We start from the raw sequence: 16,773 nt of genomic DNA, 5'->3' as shown, positions 1-16,773 counted from the left end.
TTGCTACTCATTCTTGAGGACTGGAGTTCGAGTCCCAGGAGCACTACAAACTGGGCACAGCCTCACATGGCTGTAATCCCAGTGCTAGGGAGGATCCCTGGCCAGCAAGAGGCCCCCTTACCCCTGGTTTAACACGTGTTCACCTGCTGTAAGTAGAATCTCCTTACATACAGGTCAGTGTTCCCACACTTCTACCATGTTACAGGTCTGTAGTCCCTGCATTTGGGAGGTAAAGGCAGAAAAGTCAGGAATTCAGGGTCATCTCTGGCTCTACACTAAGTTGGGACCAGCTTGGAAAACATTAGAGAAACCTTGTCTCAGAAAGCCAAACAAGGCTGCTTGTATCAACAGTAAATTACATCTTTAGACTTCATTTGGGAAGCAGCCTAGATAACACATCTTTTTAATAACAACCCCAAACACTGAATAACAGAAGAAGGCAAAATAATATAAAATTTTTATAGGGTTGGTGGAATGCCTGCTCAGCGGGTAAAGGTACTTGCTATCAAGCCTGTGTACCAATTTTAAAGTTTTTAAAAAGCAAATTGAGTTCATCTATGTTAGAACACATACACGACTAAGCTGAGTTTATATGCAGAAAGTAGCATTCAGTAAAACTCGGGACCCAGCGTACTGTAGGTCCTACCCAGTGATGCAGTAAAATAAGGACCAGAAACAAAACAGCCATAATAAGTGTCAGTGGTGGCTGCGCACATTTCTAATACCAACACGTGAGAAGCAGAGACAAGAGGATCTGTGTGAGGACAGCGTGATCTACATAGTTTCATTCAGGACTGTCAATGCTATATAGTAAGACCTTACCTCAAAAACCCAACCAAATCAAAAGCTCAAAGGCAGCTAGATCAGTTAGAGCTGGAAAGAACTTGGGGTGCTTGATCTAAGACTCACAGTCTCCAGTGACTAGAACAGTGAGTATAAAGTTCTATCCTCCATAGTGTTGAAAGTATATACTCTTGTCAGATACGCACTCAGGAGACAGGTCTCTGTGTTTGAGGCTTGCCTGGTCTACAAGGCAAGTTCCAGGACAGCCAGGGCTATAGAAAGAAAACACATGCACTCAGGAATGCACATGCACACACACAAAATTCCTATAGAGAAATCTAATGTAAGACATAGAGGTTTTTGTGGAGGAAATTTGTTTATTGGAAGTCATTAAAGAAAGCCTAATCAATGGAGGAGAGACATAAAATGCTTCTGACTGGGAAGACATATGGAAAAGATGTGAACATTCTCCAGTTGATTAGCACATTCAACACAACTACAAAAGACAATGCACAAATTTGGTAGGAAATGTATGTGCCATATGCAAAGGACTGACATCCAGAACATAAATAGAAACCATATATGTCAATGAAAAGTAACATCAATCATGGGCAAAAGACACTAATAAGTATTTCACAGAAGAGGACCCATATATGGAAAATTATTCCATCAGTAGTAAGGAAAGTGCAAATTAAACCCAACAGGAAATCCTGCATACAACGCACCTAACAAGTACTAGACAGCCAAGAACAAGTATTGCCAAGGTGTGGCTCCAGGAATAGCAGGGACTGCCAGTAAGAGCCTTCAGAGCCAAGCTCAGTATCACAGGAGACTCCTCTGAACTGTGATATTCAAATCTATGGTCTCTAAACTCTAACACTCTTAAAAGCATTGAGGCACTCAAGGAGCTACAGCACATGAAGGATGCATCTGCTAGTACTTCTGCACGAGACACAAAGCATCACGTATATGCTTGAGCAGACATTTGCTGTGATATGTCAATGACAACTGACAGAGAAGAACTCTTACACACTCAGGGAAGTGAGTGCAAGAAGCTATACATTCCTGCATTTACTGTGTGTCTCATGCCAGGCACTGTTCTCGACACTGATCTGAGAAGAAAGAGTGTGGACAGAATGTCTTCAATAGCAAAAATATATAATACAGACATGAAGCCTCAGAAGACAGTCATGTGCATAACATGGTGTGGATCTAATTCCAGAAAATATGTCACAATACACACATCATAACTCCTTTTACAAACAAGTTAAAAACCAGGTAGATCTAAACATTTTAGTAAGAACATATATATGTATGATAGAGCTACAAATAAAAACACAGGAATAATTACTAAAAATAAATCCAGAACATTTACACTGCATGGGTAGAAGGTAGGGTAAGGCAGGTAAGGGTATGTGCTTCTTGAGCAAAAGAAAAAAGCCTCATTTTACCTTTTTGTTTTTTACCATATATACAGTTATAGTTGGCATGTACTGTTTCATTGCAAATACTTTTTAAAAAAAAATGTGAGGTTGTGTTCTACTCCACCAAACAAGATGACACTGCCACTTAAGTCCATGGCATACCAAACAACCGGGTGGATGGTTTCTCAATGAGGCTTGTAAAGAGCCCATAAGTTCACAGCTCGGCTCTTCCACAGCAGCTGTCTCCGAGTGGTTTGCTCACAATGTCCAGTTACTTCTACGAAGCAGATAAGGTGAGATTGCAAGTTCAAGGCCAGACTGGTGTGTTTAAGGTCTCAGGTAGCCTGGGGTGCTGGTGAACTGTCAATGTAAAGTAAATTAATGGCATTCCCTCACACATTTTCCTAATTGTGCATTTGGGTGCTTGCGCAGTTCTAAACCCTGGGCAACATGCAGCTAGCTGTTCTCAACTGCCTCTCTATGGTCATCAAGGACAGCTCTCCTCTGGGCATGTAAAAAATGTCAACCATTTATCAGGGATAACCAGACACTGTTATCCCTGTCTGTGCCTGTTTTTGTGGACTTGTAGCAGTTAAGGGACAACTTCTAGTTCAGGAAATTCAGTAAAAACTCCTGTCCTTAATTCAGAAATTCTGAAAAGCTGAAGAGCTTGTGAAAGAGTTAAGCCATTGGCCACTGAAGATCTTTTCTTAGATTAGAGTGGGGCAGGGCAGCCTAGGTGAATTGAAGGGGCCCAGCACCTCTTCAGCTCCTCTCACCACAGCAGCAGCTCATCAGCAGTTGGAGGCCCCACTATGGCTATCTAGAAACAACAAAGCCAACACACGTACACACAGCCAGCTCCAAGACCCAGACTCTCACCCACATTTGATCCGGAATGAAGGAGCTGTCAAATTGCAACTGGAGGGCTTTGCACCAGACACTGGGAGCTTCTAAACTCTGCCAAGTACCTGCTATGCTTTTTTACTAATGTATATATGCACTCTCAGTTTCTGATGAAACCTGCTGAGCTCAGGAGACCCCTCCAGCAGACACTTTCTTTTTTAAATTTTATCCTGCAAAGGACAGCAGCATCGAACAGGAAGAGAGCCATTTGGAACACGGAGGCTAACCTAAGATTTTACAGCTTTCATTCACTTTACAGAACCTGTTTTAATTTCTCCCAGAACATTACAGTTTGTTGTAGTTACAGAAATACAGCAGTATGGGGACTTTTAGCTAATACTAGACTGAGGGAAGGAAGGCCACGGTCACCTTACTTCCCTGAGAGTAAGAATCCTACATTAAGTGTGACTTGGGCTGGAATCCCAGCACTTGAGAGGCTAGGGCAGAGGATTACCATGAGTTTAAAGTCAGCCTAGGTTATAGAATGAGACCTTGTCTCAACCAAACAAAATAGTATCTTGCCTAGTAAGCTCAGCAATGACATGAAACTGATTTCTGCCCGTGTGATGGCTCATGCTTTGATCCCACAATCTACGAGGTAAGCTCCATGACACCCACGGCTCTTTAGTGAGATCCTGTCTCAAACAAAAAAGATAACAAAAGCAAACAAACACAAGAGATTAACCTTAGTATCTGACTGTCCACTAAGAACTTAAGACCAGGACCTCCTCTTTCGATAGGTCCAGCAGTTCCTCCTAAACCCATCCACCATCTATCTTGCGATTTCCTTAGTTAGGAGCCGGTATGGGGTGAGGCAAGACAAAACTAAAGAGTCTATATTTTACTCAGATTATGAGATACACAACAACCACTCTCCTTTAAAACCACCCCAATTTTTATCCTGACTTAAGACAGTACATTTATTTACCTGCTAAGATATCTGGGTACTGCTCAGTATGGAAGAGATACAAAGACCCAGGCTCTGTTCAAACATTCAGCATCAGAGAGGGGAACGGGACAATAAAACAAATGAGATGACATCCTTGAGACTGTGAAGACTTACTTAACCCAGTTAGATCTCCCTGGAGGTGGACAGACAGGTCAGTGAGTAAAACTGGTGGAAGTGGAGTTGTGGGTCAGACGGGAGGCGGTGCACAGAAGGACAGAGTGGCATCACTCCTGTGACAAGATCAAGTGTGAGGAAAGCCCTAGATCTGGGGACAGCAACATTATACCTGATTTTTGCTAAAGCACTGCAAGGAAGTAGCAGGGCAGAGCCCGGTGCTGTGAACAAAAAGCTCAAAAGGGAAAAGCCTCCAGAAAGCAAACAAAAGACATCAAATGGTGAAATGGCCTTGGGCTGCTCCTCAGAGCCAGCTGTCTGTTTTACCTGCACAACTGTTATACAGGAAGGGTAATGGGCACCAAATCTTGAAGAACATGACCACTGAGCACAGCCTACTTCCGTTCCTGAGAGTCCATCCTAGGTTAGAGACACCTGTTGTATTCACATGATTGGCACACAGCAGTGTCCCACAGAGGCTCTGCCACACTACACTTTGAGTCAAAGAAACAATAACACCTGTAAGTGTTTGTAGAAAAAGGTGCTTTTATTTTACATATCATTGGTACACAATACATAGAACTGCCTAAAATCAGTCTTGGGAAACACAACAGTTACACTTCAATTGGCCAAAGACCAAGCCTACTCGCAGTCTCTCCATTAGGAACAGATGACTACAGGAGCTCCAGATACTAATCACTGCAGACACAACGTAACAAATGGTCTTGATGTTAATAAGCTGTCATTTCACATAAAGCCTTAGTTACAGCAGACACTCTAAGCAGAAGCAGTCTTGCTGGTCTGCAAGTCTGAGATAATGGGTAGCAGATGCTGCTCTACAGAAACTACACTGGAGCTGGGCTGTGGGGTAAAGGTGCCTCAGACATGCAATCACATCAGTTTAGTTTCTAAATACAGACTGGGTTTATATATAGCTTATTTCTAGTTAAACTGCCAAAACTTATTTGCTAAACTCAAATAAGGCCAATGCAGTTTTTAAAAAGATAATTCTAAGAGCATGCAGTATCAGCAATAGTTCTACTTCTTATGTGAACCAAAGTCTAGAACACATGGAAGAGGCTTGTGACACAAAGACAAAAGAAAGAAACGTAACTTAGGGGATCCTCTTACAAGAGTTATCTTACCTGCCTGGGCTGTGGTGCAACTTGGTGCAACTAACTGAGTTGCCCAGGCCCCAAGCAATCTCCAGCACAAAAAAAAAAAAAAAAGAGGCGGGGAGGGGAAACAGGTCTGCGTGATGAAGATCGCAGCTGCACAATGTGCCAGTCCGTAGAAGCTACTGGTGCTCACGTTGGCAGGACAGGTTGCTTTACTCACTTCACGGACACCCGGTTCTAGAACCATATGAACTGCTAACAGCAAAGCCATACGTATCTGCTAAGGGTATCTTTCAGCCACCAGTCCCATAACAGAATCATCATTTATGCTTAAGGAATTAATGCCAATGGAAAAAAAACAATTTGGGCGATTCTTGAGGTAAAAAGGTTTATTATTTTAACAAATTGCTTAGTATAGAAAGGCTACCCTTTCTTCAAAGAAGCAAATCATATATTAGAACTATGGGCTCATGTCTGCCTCCTGGTCTAGAATAGAAGGTGATGCCTTTAAGCAAAATAAACCAAACCACATACTAAATAGGTAAAAATGTGCACAGGAAAAACTAACGTTCTAGTGTGCTTTACATCAACTTATTCCTCAATAATGAGATAATGCTTTCAAGATGCAAACTGCTAATTGATGCAGAGAATAGGATTGGAAGCCAAAAGTTTTCTCAAAAAGTAACTGGGCTTAAAACATATACTTTATAAAGTTGGCTACTCTTCTTAGCTGAGCACAAACATACAACAAAGCCTACTATTCGATATGTGCAAATCTGCATAACATGTAACTTTGGTTAAGACATGTTTAGCTTCTACCAGACACATTATGGAAGCTACACAAATGATTACAAACAATAATGAGGTAAGTTCAACATCTACTAGTGCAAAAAGCAAGCGCTGCCAAAGCAAAGCACATAAATTAAATGAAGGCAGGGGGAAGCTCTCCTCATGGGAGCTGCTGGAATAACCAACCAGAGGCCTCCTTGTAAACACTGCTTGGAAGGTACCCTTTAATGAGTAAGGGTTCGTGTACCCACAAAGGTATTCTAACAACACCATAGTAGTGCATTTATTTTGTCTTTAGAGTTCAGAAGCCACTCATGTGTCTAATAGTTTGCATATTTTCTTCAAGAGAAATTTAATTAGTGAAACACATTAATTACAAATACTGTAGTATAAAAATCCCAGTTTTTTACAAAAAAAATTATATATTAAAATATTCTATACACTTTAAGTTAGTAACTGGCATATATATCAATTCTTCACAATTATACTCATCTTCACTGGGCACATCACACATAGAGTTGGAGGGCACAGCTACCCAGTCACCCTAGGCTGGCATGCGAGTGTGTGGCCGAAGCTGGACCTGTGCTCTTGCAGCGCCTGCAGCTCTAGGCCTGAGATGTCTCCTCTGCAGTTATTGCTCTGAATGGCATCACTTCACAACTGCACTTCCGAACTGAGTAAGCAGCCAAACTAGGACACTTTAGACGGTACAAAGAAGTTACCTGAAGCCAGGTGGTCTCGGAGCTTTCTGCATCTCTAAGGTGGCAGGGAGCCTGAAGTGGCTGTCTAATGCTTTTTTTTTTCTGATATAAAAAGCTTATACAATTTTCAGGTAAAAATAATTCAAAAATAAAACATCTAGAGCATTTACAAAGATCTTACAAATGTTGAAAACGCTGTAAAAACCTGGGTCCTGTTAAGGTGCTCATTCTCCTTCAAGAGGAGGACATGCTCTCATCTTTAATGAAGAGATGGGGAAGCCGTTAAAGCCGTTAAGACTGCTGACGCATGACAGTGTTCAGGGATATACCCAACTCTGAGGAATACAGGAACGTCTAGAGCTGAAAGGGACTTTAAAGGAAAACTTTCCTAACTCCCTCACTTACTAGTGAAGAAATTAAGGGCCAGATAGATTAAGTGCTTTAGCTAAAGATATATTGAGATATCTTGGTCAGATACAAATCAAGACTGTCAACTGTCCTTTTTATATTTTGCTAGGATTCTCAGAAAATAATTTTAGAAATCAAAAGCAGAGTTGCTGAACTTGTTTTTCCTTTATAGTTACTTAAGCTTGTGATAACTGAAGATAGGGAGTGAGGTGACTACTAAACTTGGTACTGCAGACCCTCTGCACTGGACACAGCTGATAGAAGACCGCTGCTCCTGGATTAAGGCCAACGGGGCATTTACATGGTTTACATGGGAAACCTCCACCACGTCGAGTGTACACCAGCCAGTGACTAATCTCATCTCAGTACCCGCAGGATGACTGAGTGACAGAGGTTACAAAAGAAAAGGGGCAGTGCACCTTACGGCTTTGTCTTCATTTTGCTATCTTTTCTTTATAAGTAGCTATATGGGTAAGGAAGAATCCATATACTAATTTTCAGTCTTTGCTTCTTTCTATCTTTATTGGGATCTAGAAGTGAGCAAATACATTTTAAGAACAACTTACAAACTCAAATTCATAACTGCTAGAAATACAGTCAGAGAATACTCTCAAAGAACAGATGTTCATAACCAGTTACTAATAAATAACTATCACAACATCTTTAATACAAACAACTCAACTCAAAGGAGCTTTCTTACTGTTACCTTGAAGCCATCGGACTTGTGTGGCTGGTCCATAGCCCTTTTCATTCTTTGCTGATATTCTGAACACAATGGCAGGTCTGGATGTGTAATCCATGTGCGCATTTGCCAGCTGCCCAGTAGTCACGATACATGAGGTTTTAAGACCACAGTAGATCCTCATGAACACAAGTTGGCTTGGATTATCTTGCACCTGTGCTGTGCGGATAGCCAAGTAGGCTGAATATTCCAAAATATTTCCAGAAGGTGAAGTTGGAGGCTCCCAGGAAAGGTGGATACCTTCAACGTTCTAGAAAAGAGGAAGAAAGGTGAAGGCTTCCCAGTTCTCTCTAGCGTACCTTGTGCCTTTACAAGGCAGCCCTCCTTCAGTGGGCCACTCACTAGAATTAGAGCCCTTACTGCTGACTAAGACTCTACCTTAACTGGCTCCACAACTCACACACACTTTCCACAAGGCACAGCTTTAATACCCAGGCTTTCTATCATACCCACAAAGGTATCTTTCTTAACAAAGAGCAAGGCTTATAAACTGTAACCCAGTTTCATGTGCTCAAAAATCTTGAATTCTCCAGAGTAAACTCTGAGTGATGCAGACAAGAAAATACACTGACTCACAGTCCTCGGTGACCTGCGCACTAAAACTCAGCTTGCAATCCGATACTGAAAACACCACACATGGCTACCAAAACAAACTTAACATTTAATCTACCTGTCATTCCTAAGTGCTAATATGCATGCCTCAACACAGAAGTTTCAAATAATTTGTATCTCAATCAAGTCTTGCTGGGCCTGGCAGACTACCTTAGAAATGCGGACTGTAGAAGGAGCTCCAGGAAAACCAGGGATACACGTTTTAAATTCACTGATTTTACTGAAAGGGCCTATTCCACAACCATTGATTGCAGCAACCCTGAATTTATATACTGTTCCTGGAACAAGGTCCTGTTTCTTAAGCAAACTGTAGTCGGGCACATCTGCATTTCCTACCTGAAATATAAAATGCACAGAATTCAGAATAAAGGTACATGTACTACTTCCCAGTTATAATTCTATTTCTATTAACAACAAAACTTTATAAGAATGAGTATTTTGAGGATCCAGTTCCATAATGTACTTCCTTTTATCACACAAAGAGTAAAACTCTAATAGAGAACCCATTAAGCTTCTGCCTGAATCAATGATTCTTATCCAGAGGAAAGGAGATCTGAACCTCTCATTATAAGGAGAAAATAAAAAACAAAAACTAAAAAACAGAGCTGATATCACAATTAACAAAACAAATCCCCATCCTCCGTGTGAACTTGTTAACTGGGAGAAGAATCTCAGGCTTGCTGTCAGCAGTGACTGACAAGTAGTGTGCCCAGGACCAGACATAGATGTTAAATGGTGTGTGCTAGAGCCAGTGTCATTGAATGTTACACTGGGTCAAAGCCTGACTTGCCCACACTGAAGAATGTCAAAACTAAACATCTAAACATAGTGGGCAGTGGTGGCGCACACCTTTAATCCCAGCACTAGGGAGGCAGAAGCAGGCAGATCTGAGTTCGAGGTCAGCCTGGTCCACAAAGTTCCAGTACATCCAGATCTACACTAAGAAACCCTGTTCCTATTTATATGTTATAAAATATAAAAGAAAACAAAAATGAAAAAAGAAAGTAAAAAAAAATCAAATGTCCTTGTTGCAGATTGTTTTAATGAAGAAATTAAAAATTAAGTTTTGAGAAAAATTAGATCGCTAATGTGCCTTTACATGTGGATGTATCTTTATATTGACACAGATTCAGATTCAGCCAGAAATTTCATTAGCAATAAAAGTGATGTTTACTAGAATTTTCATTTTTATCAAGAATTGAAAATATTCAATGTGAAAAGGAGGGCAGGATGCCAAACGTTTTGTTACAGAAAGGAAACTGATAGGTGATACATAGGTTGGTTTGTGTTTCCCTCATCTGAAAGAATCAGGTACAACAGTATGTGAGACAGGCTGTGCTAGAACTATGTAGACCAGGCTGGCCTCCAACTCACACAGATCCACCTGCCTCTGCCTCCTGAGTGTTGGGATTAAAAGTGGGTGCCGCCACCACCACCCAACCTGAAGCAGGATTTTTTTGGTTTTGTTCAAGATGTAGTCTCTCTATATAGCCCTGGCTGTCCTGGAACTCACTTTTCAGACCAGGCTGGCTTCAAACTCAGACATCTAACTGCCTGAGTGCTGGGGTTAAAAGCATGCACCACCACCTCCCATCTGAGACATTTTTCAAGTCCTTACTTTATCTGACCAGACCAGATCTTTAGGCCTTGGAACCCAGCTTAATTATATCTGTAATCTTAGCAACTGGGCAGTGGAAGAAAGAGAATCAGGAGTTAAAGGCCAGTCTTGGCTACCTAAGATGTTTGAGGCTAGCCTGGCTATAAGAGACAAGAAAAGAAAAAAAAAAAAAAAAAGAATCGTTTGTTTTTAAAATGCTATGTGCCATATTTACAAAAGCAGCATTAAAGAGCATAAGGTGAATATACATTATAATATATATAATACATATTATACATACAGCACTCTGAATATACTAAATATACTTCCCAGCACTGTGGGAAGATCCCAATTTTATTCTTTCAAATTACCTCAATGACAGAAAAAAAATCCTACTTCCCAGGATCACAATTCACTTGTATATTTAGCTTGCTTTTTGAAGTGCAGGAGTTGTAGCTAAATTCACATACATGCCAGACATGCATTCTGCCACACTTATATCCTCAGCTCTCAAAGTATAGAAAACTTATCAACAGTTACCTTTGACATACTTTGTTTTCCTTTTGGTAGCAAATAAAACTGGCTCACCAAAGCTGTATTGTTTTTAAAAATTCCCACATCACACCACTGCTCTGCTTTCAAAATGGCCACTGGATTTGAAGGTGTCTCTTTCTAATTTCAGAGAAAGAAAATTTTATGAAGATTGAGCATAGAACTATTGAGACTTACATAATCCCATGCAGTGATCTACAAGTGTGCACATGGATGAATAGCACTCGCTGCAAGTCCTGACAGACTGGGTCAGCTGCCAATGCCCATCAAACAGAGTGTAGCAGGAACTCAACACCAGGAGCTCGCTACTATCAACCTGGGCAGAGTGAGCATGCTTCCTCATCAGTGAAAGGTTAAAACGCCAGCTGTCTTGTCTTGTCTGTCAGAGACCCACACAAAGTGTAACCCCTTTAGAGAAATGCTACTATCTACTCCAAAAGGAACAAATAGACAACTCCATCCAAACTGGCTCTTCCCTCTAAATTCAAAACAAGCAGAGATCCAGTGATCTTTGTATGTGAAATACCTGTGCTTCTCCAAACCTAAAAGGAGAAAAAAAGTTCAAACTAAAATGCATTTTGAATGTACTTCAATACATAGTAAAATGAGGAGTAGATTCAACTTCATTACATTTATTTGCTCTGCTTTACAAACAGACTTTAATTTAAGCTACTTTCTGGGGTGGGCCATACTTATCCTAGACTTGTCTTTAAAGCCATGTTCTTATGAACGACACACGCTTGCAGAAGTGCAAACCAAGTGTGCATTCAGTTACTTCTTTCACAAGAGCACGCACACATTCTCATCACCATGCTCTGTTATTCAAGCTAGCACACATGATGGAGTGAACTCACTCCAAGAGTCTTTAATGGTTAAAGACTCTTTTTTAAAGAGTTTAAAGGAGCAGCTTTAAAGAGATCGCTTACTAAAGCTGTAAAAACTCTTCAGCAACGCTGATAAGGCACCTGACTCCAACTGAAATAACAAACACAACTGTGGCTGATGAATCACAAACAGATTCAGAAGAAACATCTTTCCACTTAATAACCCTTTCTCTGAGGAGAGTCTACAAACACAGACTGACATTCTGGAAAGGTGAACACAGATGAAGGAATATATGATTAAAATTCCCAAGACAAATAAAGTATAGACAATTCTGAATGATTCTAAAGGGTAAGCAATTAATCAATAGTAAAACAATCACAGCAATAAAGTAGAATGACTGTTTAAAACCCTAAAACCAGTACGTACATATGATCCTCACATTTATACAAGGAAGGCAATGCTGGTGTATCTGTGAGCTATTCTGCAAGCATTTGAGTTTGGTGATATGTGGTCCATTATGGCCATCTATCTATAAAACATCTCAATGTGAGATTTTTGAGCTAGCCTGCATGGCTACCAATCAGTGATTGCAGAGTTTTGCTGTGCTGCTATGACGCAGTTACCCAAGCACTTCAGTTTCACGACAGATCCCATCTTTTAACCGTTAATGTAATTTACACTAATAGACATGTATATGTTCATTTAAACATACACAAAATAGAGAAAGCATGAGCATGGAGAAGAACATCAACGTTATCTGTGGCCTCCTCACATCCCAGAGATAGTTACCTAGCAACTGAGGGTACGTTGTGAGCTGATACAATGAGTATATGAACATTCGCATTAAGTACATTTTTATATCAAAACTGGGGCCACAAAATATACATGATTATTGTATCAATCTTTTTCAAACATATTATGAAATTTCCTACTCCTCTGCCTGCTTCTAAATTTATATCAATTCCTTCTACACAAAGCCTGAGACCACTTTCATTTAAACACACATACCACTTATAACATGCAGGTTTAAATTAATATTCTCGTGTCCTTATCTATAACATGCATCCATCACTACGAGGTCATAAACTTACAGAAAACGGGGTTGCTGCAGCGTGCACCTCTACACGGCTGATCTTAGTTGCAGGCAGAGCACATATTTCATCAACTGAAAATCAAACCACCAGTTAACTATTAAATAGTCACTCAGACATATTAAAAGACAATTAATAAACATAGAGTGTTAAATGACACCAAACTCTTAAACATGTTCTGTATTATGTGTATTTTACACATATGAATAAAGGGACCAAAAAACTGGGGAGCTATGGAAATATCTCAGTCAGTTCAATCCCAGAGTCCATGTAAAAACCTGGGCATAGTCCCCAGGACTGGGGAGGTAGAGAAAGGCTGACAGATCTCTGAGGCTCGGTCATACAGCTTAGCTACATTGGCAAGCTCTGTGTAAAAATGGAGACTCTGTCTCAAGCAACATGATGTACCGTGACTGAGAAAGACACAGGTGTTTCTGGCCTTCACCCACAATCTTATCTGTGGGTACCTGAGTTCAAGAACTGGAACATGTGCACACAGACACACACACACACACACACCAGCGTTCCTTTCATAAGGTTTTAGTGACAAGCTACAGAGAAAGAGAGGACACTTACAAAGATGAAACCCATTTCCCGGTACAAGAGAACAAGCAGTGACAACTTCAGAAACCAATCAACTCAAAGGACTGCTAATCCTCCTGACTAATCTTTCCTAAGGACCAAGTCTGCTGAGACTGTTCACAATAGAGAACATATACTGCAGCCTAGTGTGTGTTGTGTGTTGACCTAAACACTTCACATAAAGGAGCAAAGACCATACTGAGATGGGGAATATAGCTCAGTGTAGCATAAGAATGACCCTGGGTTCAATTCCAAACATGACAAGCAACAAGAATGTGTTTAATTTGAGGCTAACAAGAGGTATATAGTTGGGTGCAAAACTCCACTTACAATCTCAGCACTCAGGAGGCTGAGGCAGGGAAATCTCAATCTGATCAATCTGAGCTACACAGTGAGATTTAGCTCACAAAAGATAAAGGCCAAGAAAGGAAAAAAGGGGCGGGGGAGGTCAGACTATTTTGCACATTTATCTTAACTAACTGCTTCATGATCTGCCCCACAGTGCAACACAATCCTGGTCTACACTGGTAATTGTGCTGATCCACGAGCATCAGTGGCCCACAGTACAATGTGAAAAGTGTTCCAAACCTTTAAATTCGGTACTGTATGTTGCTAGTGAGGTCTCAGCTTTAACAGCTGCCACATTTGTACTGGATGGTTCAGTTTTAATGGTCTTCTGGGCTACAGAAGTCTGCATGCTGGAACTAGTACTGGACAGCAAAGATTCGGGAGTTACTGCCCTTAAGTCCAGGCAACTCCTTAGTACACTCCATGTGTGGACGCATGAGGACCCGAGTTAAAGCCTGGGGATTCCTGATTAACCTCTGGGTATAGAATGCTCACAACAGGTGCCCGGGACCTAGCACGAGCAACTTCTCTGCTCCCTCTTCCACTTTAAATATTGACATTATCTGCTACTAAACTAGAGATCAAATGGTTTCCACACTAATTTTAGGGTGTGTAGGTATGGAGGGGGTGGTAATCCGGCCAAAATTTCTTCAATGTTCTGCTTTCTTCTGTCCTAAATGTGTTTATGATCTTACCCATTTTCTGGCTTCTCCTTGATGGTGGGAGATAAACAATGGTGCCCACACCTTTCTGTCTAAAGCCTGTCTCTTCCTATGATTATATTCTCTCATCTGACAACACTGCAGACTTTCTCTCGGCATTACATTTGTTTCCATGATACTGAGAGAAAACAGGCAGGGTTCATGCCTCATGAACTTCTTCATCTGGTAAAAATACATATGCAAAGAGGTGCAAACTGTGGTGCCCACTATAAAGAAAGAGACAAAAATAAAAAGCAGGCAAGCAAACAAACTAAAATCCCAAGCCCCCTACAATGCTTATCTAGGCTAAGGGTCCTTTTCTCACTCTCCGTGGCTGGGTTCCTTCTTCAGTGATGTTTTCTACCTGGTGTTCTTAAGTGGATCTTCCCTCTCCCACTATGGACCCTATGCTGTGAATACTAGTCACCAGTCACTTACCAGCCAAGCATGTGTGACCTAGGCACGGGACCTGTCACTGGGAATCTAGCAGTGAACATGTCAACAAGGCCTCTGCTCTTGTGGAGCTCACATTTTAGATTATTTCTACATTTGTATTTATAGATAAGAACTGCTTCCTAGACTATATATTAAATATATATCTATATATTAAACTTCCTCAAGTATTTTAGGTAAGCTCAAAGTTGAATACTCTTCCTAATGTACTCTTGCTCCTCTATTTCCATTTTGATGCGGGTTCATTGTCCATTCTGATGTTCAACTAAAAACAGTCTTATTTGACTCATCTGTTCCTCTCATAAGCAACCAGCTGCAGTTTGGTCACTATACCTGTGTATTAAAGGTATAGTAAGAGCCTCCTTAATTGTTTTTTCTCTTATCTATCTTACCTGCTGTGTTGTCCTTACGTCTGTCTGTTGGACAGTCCTAAAAGAACTCCTTACCAGTCTTCCAATTATTTCCAAAGATGTCCCTCTGTCCAGTAAAGCCAGAGGGTTCTCTCAAATAGAGCACACACGCATGCAGTCCTAACACTCCTTCACTCCTGGCAGCACACAACGGCGCTTCTCACAATCTGTAGCGGATTTCACATTCCTTGAACTTGACTGAACAGCCAGGCCTGACAGTGCTTATGGTGTCAGGCCCTGTGGTACAAGCTCTGACTTCACCATTTGCTTAGAATCACTTTTACTGAGAATTTGGAAAGCGCAAGCTCAAGTTTGTTTTCAGCATATAAACTTCTTTACAGCAAAGACTTACAAATAAAGTTTTAAGTTATTTATTTATTATATATAAGTACACTGTAACTGTCCTCAGACACACCAGAAGTGGGCATCAGATCCCATTACAGATGGTTGTGAGCCACCATGTGGATGATGGGAATTGAACTCAGGACCTCTGGAAAAGCAGCCACTGCTTCTATCCACTGAGCCATCTCTCCAGCCCCCAAATAAAAAGTTTACAACTCCAAGTTCAGAATCAAGCTTATCTATACCAAAGAATCTCTTTCTATTAAGAAAGCCAGGAATTCTGTAAGGTGTAGCGGATCATGCCTATGATCCCAGCACATGGAAAGGTGAGGCGGGAGAATCAAGAGGAGCTTGAGGCCAGGTAGCCTTGGGAACATCTGAGTTCTAAGCCAGCCTGGGAATCAATTTAAGTCAGTCTCAAAAAAAGGTAAAATCCAAACAAACAACCGGAGAATCAGCTCCTCTTGCATCAGTAATGAAATGAAAAAAGCAACAAAATACTGTTCTATAGCATTTTCATCTACTGTAGATACAAAATGGAAATAAAAAGAATGTTTATCCTGTTATATTTGAATCCCTGAAACAGCTAAATTTAAAGCAGCTATTGCTTTAAGACATTGCTACTTTCATAAAATCATTTCAGATGGTAAAATCACAAACAACACTTGGTATGTATCTCAGTGGCATCTGAATATTCAAATATAGCCAAGCTTGGTGAATCACAACATTGTTTAGACTGAGGCAGGAGGAGGATTGCCACAAGTTTAGGTTAGCCTAGGATACAACAGTGAGTTCCATGTCAGCAAGGACTACAAAGTAATATCCTATTCAAAAAACCAAAAATAAGAAACAAAATACAACAGAATATTCAAATAAAAAAATCACCAAATTGTGAGCTGTCTTATGAACGCACTTCCCACAAGTGAACTTCCTTAACTCAGATACTTGCTACACCACTAGTTACTAAAGGACAACTAGTTACCAACACAGATCTCAGCACTTTAGAAATAGCCACAAGATAAACAAATAACCTCAGATAGCTAAAAAGTGACCAGAAAATAAGCACAGGGACAGTTACACTAACCACACTGGCCAACCTCAGTGTCACCAAACACTCCCCTAACTGAAATTTTGTATTTACAATGTGTGAACTTGTCAGCTGTGTTCACTCAGAGGAAAATTATCAAAACCATGTAACATAAGTACTTGCCTTTAAACCCGGCACTCAGAGGCAGAGGCAGAGGCAGAGGCAGATGGATCTCTGTTAGTTTCAGTCCAGCCAAGACTACACAGTAAGAAGACCCACTCAAAACACACACACACACA

General features: G+C 40.7%; 1 protein-coding gene across 2 annotated transcripts in view; it reads right to left on the bottom strand.

Annotated features, from left to right (window-relative positions):
- Positions 1-4,745: 4,745 nt before the first annotated feature.
- The window catches only part of HCFC2 (host cell factor C2), a 32,813-nt gene continuing 20,785 nt past the window's right edge, over positions 4,746-16,773 (bottom strand). Inside the window, exons 11-14 of one of the 2 annotated variants that reach the window (XM_080935789.1) lie at positions 12,612-12,685; positions 10,684-10,815; positions 8,697-8,882; positions 4,746-8,184 (exon numbers count right to left, since the gene is read on the bottom strand). In XM_080935789.1, the coding sequence (XP_080791915.1) occupies positions 7,870-8,184; positions 8,697-8,882; positions 10,684-10,815; positions 12,612-12,685 (707 nt within the window). In that variant the 3' untranslated portion in view covers positions 4,746-7,869. The remainder of the gene's footprint in view (positions 8,185-8,696; positions 8,883-10,683; positions 10,816-12,611; positions 12,686-16,773) is intronic. The other variant, XM_080935790.1, reaches the window with a different exon arrangement.

This window comes from Micromys minutus (genome assembly GCF_963924665.1).
Source record: "Micromys minutus genome assembly, chromosome: 22".
NCBI lineage: Eukaryota > Metazoa > Chordata > Mammalia > Rodentia > Muridae > Micromys > Micromys minutus.
The sequence above is the reverse complement of the archived record's forward strand: the minus strand, read 5'-3'. Positions and strand labels throughout refer to the sequence as shown.